The sequence below is a fragment of the Elephantulus edwardii genome, unplaced genomic scaffold (genome assembly GCF_000299155.1).
Source record: "Elephantulus edwardii isolate Elephantulus edwardi_28Jun2011 unplaced genomic scaffold, EleEdw1.0 scaffold00009, whole genome shotgun sequence".
Taxonomy (NCBI): Eukaryota; Metazoa; Chordata; class Mammalia; order Macroscelidea; family Macroscelididae; genus Elephantulus; species Elephantulus edwardii.
Window position 1 is genome coordinate 23,309,717 of NW_006399759.1, and position 6,475 is coordinate 23,316,191.

At 36.1% G+C, this 6,475-nt stretch overlaps 1 protein-coding gene across 1 annotated transcript in view; it reads left to right on the top strand.

Moving 5' to 3' along the window:
- The first annotated feature begins 2,373 nt into the window (after positions 1-2,373).
- The window catches only part of RAD51AP2 (RAD51 associated protein 2), a 5,056-nt gene continuing 954 nt past the window's right edge, over positions 2,374-6,475 (top strand). The window contains exons 1-2 of the mRNA XM_006880726.1: positions 2,374-5,578; positions 6,110-6,193. Coding sequence (XP_006880788.1) covers positions 2,374-5,578; positions 6,110-6,193 — 3,289 coding nt within the window. The remainder of the gene's footprint in view (positions 5,579-6,109; positions 6,194-6,475) is intronic.

The window sequence follows — 6,475 nt, forward strand, 5'->3', positions numbered from 1 at the left end:
GAATGTATTTGAGGAGGTGGGAGGGGTGCGGGGGGACGGGGGGGGGGTGGATTGTGTACCAGGGAGGGAGTGTTTCTTTTACTTTTGAAAGAGAGGAGCAAGCTGGGGAGGGAGTGGAGGGCTGGGCAGGAGAGAAGTGCAGCAATGAATGAATGGAAATCCAAAATCTCTGTAAACGCTCATTAAAATTATTAAAAAAAAATAAGGACATTGCTTGTTATTGTTAACTCCCTGAGTTGTTCAAACTTAAGGCAACCTCATATATACAGAGCACAATATCTTCAGAAGATTTTAAAAACTGTGATCTCTGGAAGCAAACTGGGCAGGTCTGTCTTCTGAGGTGACTGAGTAGATCCAACCACTACTAACGTTTTGGTTAGTAGTCATGAAGCACTTAACCATATTTTGCCACCCAGGGACTACTGCATTGATTAAAATAGGAGTAGAAATAAATGTAATGTTTAGATAAAGTGAATGCAAGCAAAGAATTCTTTTATCTTCTTTGCTGTAAATGTCCATAAGGTATAGAAAATAATTCTTTATATTTCTGTATGCCTGATAGTGAAGGAATGAAACCTTATGGATCCCATCAAGCAGTTATGCTTTGTTATTTAGCTTTACTATAAGGCAGAATTGGCCTATTAGTGCACAACAGTATAACAACAACATCTTGGGCGTAGTTCTCAAACACTTGTTGAATTTAACATAATTAGAGACACACACACACACACACACATCCCTTGAAACACCTGGTACGCTCTTGGGAAAATTAGCTAAAATAAAAAACAAGGAAACAATAGAAGTAAAATAAAAATAAAAAAGCTATGGTATTTATTTCCCAGGTGAAAAATCCTACTCATGAAATCACTTAATATACCAATTGTATCTATCTTACTTTACCAAGTAAGGTTTACCAAGTAACTATTAGTGATTGATTACAATGTAAAAGAAATTGAACTAGAGTGGTCTGGAGATTATTGGAAAATAGAGAGGAAAGCATTGGAACACAAGATATGTAGAATTTTGAAAATTCACTGGTGAACATTCTGAACCACTAGCACATTCTTGCAGTGTTCTTGAAGTCTTGTTTATCCTGCAAGACTTTCTGCAAATTTAAGTAATCAGTACTCAGGAGAAATTTATGCACTAAAGTTATGACAAATACTCAGAATCACGATATATCTAAGAATATATATGAAAGGTGGCTGATAAACATCCTATTATCCTATTATACTTTGCTGGACCATATATTACCACATACCATACACACCTTTAAATTTTGAAATAAAGATATTACTACTTAGTATTGTGGTTCTTCTATATTTTTACTACAGAACATAAAACATGCCTCTCTTGAAACAATCACCAAGGGAATTGAGGTTTTTATTTATCAAAAAGAATTTCACGTGCCTTCATTTGTCATGTGTCAGAATAGACTTGATAGAAACTAACAACTATTACATGTCTCTTAATAAACAGGCATATAATAAACAAATATTTTGAAATTTCTTTTTTACGTAATTCACAGAACCTCAGTATTAACTGAAAAATCATAGAAAAAGATCCTCAAAGCAAATATTTAAAACATATTTGTTATTCCGTGTTAGACTTGTGTTACAAGAAATAGTTTAATCGTTTAACTATTGTCTTTAAGTGAAGTAAAATTTTACAGAACAAATGAAATTTATTTTTCCACACTCTTAAGATTAATAATTATCCAGATAATAATTTCCACACACTTAACCAACTTTTTCTGACATATTTAGAGTGTTAAGGACTTGTGACTTCTTATTCCAAAATACAGCTTGCTAACGCGGTGAACTTGATTTTTAAGTACCAATGAGATGACTGAACGTGTTTAAAAAAGTTTTTCTCAGGGCAATTGGATTTGGTCAGATGTTTAGAGAACTATACTTGACGACACACGAGGGCAACAGAGAAGCCGCCTGTGAGGAAAACAAGGCATTTTCAGAATGAAGTAATTTCCATTTTCAAACATTTCTTTAAAAAAAGAGATTGGCTTTTCTCTTTATTTTGTTTCTTTTTCATTTATCAGAGTAAGAGAAGACAATACACAGAAGAAGCTAATGTGGCGGGATTTGTGCGAGGCTGTAAAAATAGGCAACGGCCTGAGGCGACGGGATTCCAAGGTGGGCGGGGCCTGGGCGGGACGCAGTGGGCGTGGCTATAGTGCGGCGGGGGAAGGGGAGGGGCCTAGCCCTGGCGGACATAGAGATTCCGGCTTACATGCAATTTGAGGGGCGTGTCGTGAGCGTGGCCTAGACGAATGTGGGGCTGTGTGGAGCTTCCTTGCGCTCGTCAATAGCCTAGAAACAGGGGAGAACTTTGACCAGGTGGCTTCTGCTCCCAGTGATGTCGCGTCCTACTTTGAAAGTTGCTGAACTGAGAGGACTAGCTTCCTCTCTACAACCTCATGAGGACCTTGATTGTCAATCTCCTCGTAGCAAACGGCCCCGTCTTGAAAAGCCTGGCCTGGTCTCTGAGGCGTGGTGGACGCTGCCATTGGTGCCTCGCTTGTCTGAGGTGGAAAAAACCTGGGAGTTGCCGCCCAGACCTTTCGAGGCACTCTTTTCACTGAATGTGAATTTTGACTCCTCCTCACACTCCTGTGTGAATACTTTACTTAGTAATAGGGAATGCCCAAACAGCAAAATTGAGAAGAAAAGTTGGTTATGGGCTCTCCCCTCACAACATTTTGATTCTGGTTTGACGACTCCAGGCAGGTCTTGTGAACAAAAACTAGATGTACGAGGGGTTTCCCTTGTGGAAAACAGCGATACATCTAAAGGAGAAACGAATCAGCCTCTGTCCAAACCCACTTGGTGTGATCTATATGGAAAGAAAACCAAGAATGGAAACCATTGTTTAGTTCAAGGGACACAGGATAGTCAGAAAGACAGCAGAGATAGAAAACAAGCAGAAAATCCATTTTTAGTTGTTACCTTTTACAAAAAAGCGAAATCAACACTTCATGAAATTAAGAACAGATGTAAAGCCCACAGTGTTATGCCATCAAGTAAAAAAGAAAATAACGTCTTAGCATCTATACTAGAAATATCAAAACCTCCAATCCAGCCCAGCTTGGAAATTGTCAAACCCTTCTATTTTCGAGATAACAGCACAATAAGTATCCTTGAGTTTCCAACTGATTTACATAGCAAAATGTCCTCTGTCTATTTAAAGGAAATTGCAAAGAAAAAAATTGATAAAAATAAGACATATGCTAGGGATTTCACAACCATTTACTTTTCTCAAAATAGACCTGAATCTAAGAGGCAAACGCTACAAAATGATAATAAAATGGTGGCTGCTGAAAAGACTCTTTCACAGTGTTATGAAGGTTACTATCAATCACTCAGTAACAAAAATACTTGTAAGAGAAAGGAAGACTTGATTAGTTTAAACTACTATAACCACAGTAGTGTCAAAAGTGATGTAAGAATCTCTCAAAAGATTATTACTATAATACTAGGAAATGCAAAAAGAAAAGAAACAGAAATGTGTCTGGACAGGTACATGTCGAAATCTAAAAGTTCAGAGAGTAACACTCTATGCATTTTGAAGAGAAAGTGGGAAAATTGTGGGACTTTGCATAAGTATAAGACTAACTGTGAAACCTGGAAAATAAGTGGAGAAAAATTAAATTTGCAAGAATTCTTAGAAATATACCTCTTACACAAGGAAGATTATCACAGTACAAGAACCATGAATCTGTACAAAGAACAATCAAAACCTCTTATGACAGGGACAATGGGTAGCAAAAAAACTTTAATTAAAATAATTTGCTTAGGAGGAAAGAATAACATGCGACAGTTGAGTTATTACAGTGCACAAAAAATCTTAATTTTAAGCAACATTTTGGAAAGTTTTATTAAGGAAATTTTGTGTTTCCATAAAGATATTTCAAGAAGTAAAAGAGATAATACTTTAGCCTGCTATGAAATTTTGAAGAGCAAAAATAAAATTGCGATTAAAAATTTAATAACCAAGACTATGAATGTGGATAGAAAAAATGATGTTGTAAGCATATATATTCAGAATGCTTTAGAAATGCTAAATATTATACTGAAAGTCAACGATAGCCTTGATTCTTCAAAAAAAGTTGAAGATGAATTTAAATTAGAAGAGAAACATATTTTCAAGTGGCTAATGGATTTGAATGATCAAAAAATTATTATAGTAGAACATTATTTAGCTTACCTTGTAAGGATTTTGACTTTTCCACAAATGTTAAAAGATAATATGGCACCTGTGTTAAAGAAAAGAAAGCTATTTGAAACTGGAGAAGTTTCTGAAAGATATAAGAAAAAGTTTAGCAGTGTGACTTCTAAAAAGATGTGTTTTACAATTTTTGAGAGTTACCAAAACAATTCTCTTTTAATGCACTTTGATGACTTGAAAGACATTTCTGTGACAAGTGAAATTAGTTGTAAGGATAACTATCCTGAAGGAATCTTAAACATGGATAATTTGACCTATTTTAGTCCTATTAAAACAAAAGTTAAGTCTGATCCTCAGTTTATTCAAAATGACCAATATACCAATGGAAACATTTATGAAATAAGTTTACTCAACCAAGATTCAGTTACTAAAAGAAAACCACATATAATCACTAACTTCCAATGTGAGTGTATGCCTGAGGATGTCTTTAATGTCCAGCAACAGGTTATCCCCACAGATCATAGAACAATATATGGTCAACAAGCTAGTACCAGTACAGTAACTCAGGTGCCCAATTTGGGAAACTTGCTAAATGGAATTGAGGGGGAAATGTATAACATAGTTTTGAAGGAAGAAGTAAAAATTGTAACACAAAGTTTAACAAACACTTGCCAAATTCACAAAGATGTTAAGATGGAAAAAGATAAGAAAAAAAGTTTTTCTCCAATGGATGGCAAGTTTTCTGCACAATCAGCTTCATTAATGAGTGAAAAAGTAAATGTGGGAGATGCTATGCAGACAAACCAAATGCTTGCTAATCGTAATAAAAGTGTTGATGCCAGAAATGAATATGAGAGTATTCTGCAAGAAAGTGAGTTAGCTAATTCAAAGCATTTTCATCGAAACAATGACTCTACAGAATGTGTTAATCATCAATTCAAAACTGATTTGCACGCAGGGAACAATGAATGTTTTCAGGACATAACTGCTAAGTGTTTGTCAACAGAAGCTCAGACAATGGGGAAAGATTTTGAAATGAGAAGTAAATTTGATTTAGTACTTCAAGAACTTCATATGTTTCATGAAATTAGTAAGGAAAATGAAATTCTGAGCACTATGGCAACAAACATTGGGCAAGATAATTATTTTGGAGAAAGTAATGGTACTGAGAAGGCAGAAAGGGAAAGAAGAAATGATTTGAATCTGGTTACAGGCAACAAAATGTGCGCCTCCCCTTTGCTCTCTGATATGACAGTAGGTCCTAAAATGCATAAAAGACACCAAAGTTCATTTAAGTGGAGAACAGTCTCCAATAAAGGAGAACAGGAAGTTCCTATTCAATATTATTGTCCAAAAGCATCAGAGGAAGACTTACTGTATCCTGCTTCTGAGGAAGGTAGGAAATTGCTTCTAAAATAGTCTTTCTCATCAGAGAGGGGAAAAGTTCCTCCTGTCCTCATTCCATCAGTAGATCAAATATATAATTTTAACAAGATATGGTACAAGATAATGTGTGTGGATGCACACTATTTTCCTTTGAAGGGTGATTCAAATACTAATAGAAGTTGAAGAGAATAGTATGTTGTTAATTTTTTTTTTAAAAGGAGGTTAAAAGAGTCCTTCTTTATTTCCCGAAGAATTAGGAACCAACTGTGGAAAATATTTCTGGAAAAATAGTTTTTAATATTAACATTTTTGTGTAAAAGTCACTTCTTGCTTTAATAGATGCCTTGATGCTGTGGTAGTTAGGGAGTGCTTGGCTGCTAACCGAAAGCTCAGAGGCTGGAAGGCTCCAGATGGCCTGTGGGAGGAAGATGAGGCAGCTGTCCTACTCTGTTCCGCAGGGCGGTTGTTTGTTGGAATTGTCCGATGGCAGCAGGTTTACTTTGCTTGGATGAAGTCATAACATATTGTTCTTTAATTTCAGATTGTGTAAAATCCTTGCCTCAAAGACCTGCTTTGCTTCCTGACACATTTAAGGAAGAAAAATGTAATTATTCACTGAGGGGAGGTAAGACTTTGAACATATTTTTAAGAATCTTTAAAAAAATAATTATCGTAGGAGTATGCAATGAGGGTTGCAGAGTGGATTATATTTGGGGTTGGGGGTGGGATTGGGGGAGGTGTGTGTGGGGGAATTGTGTACCAATGAGGGAGTTTTGCTTTTCAAGGAGAGGAGCAAAGGGGGGGGTGAGGGGTGAGGTGGTGTGGGCGGGGAGAAGGGTGCAACAATGAATGAATGGAATTCCAAAATCTCTGTAGATGTTCATTGAAATGAAAAATAAATTAAAAT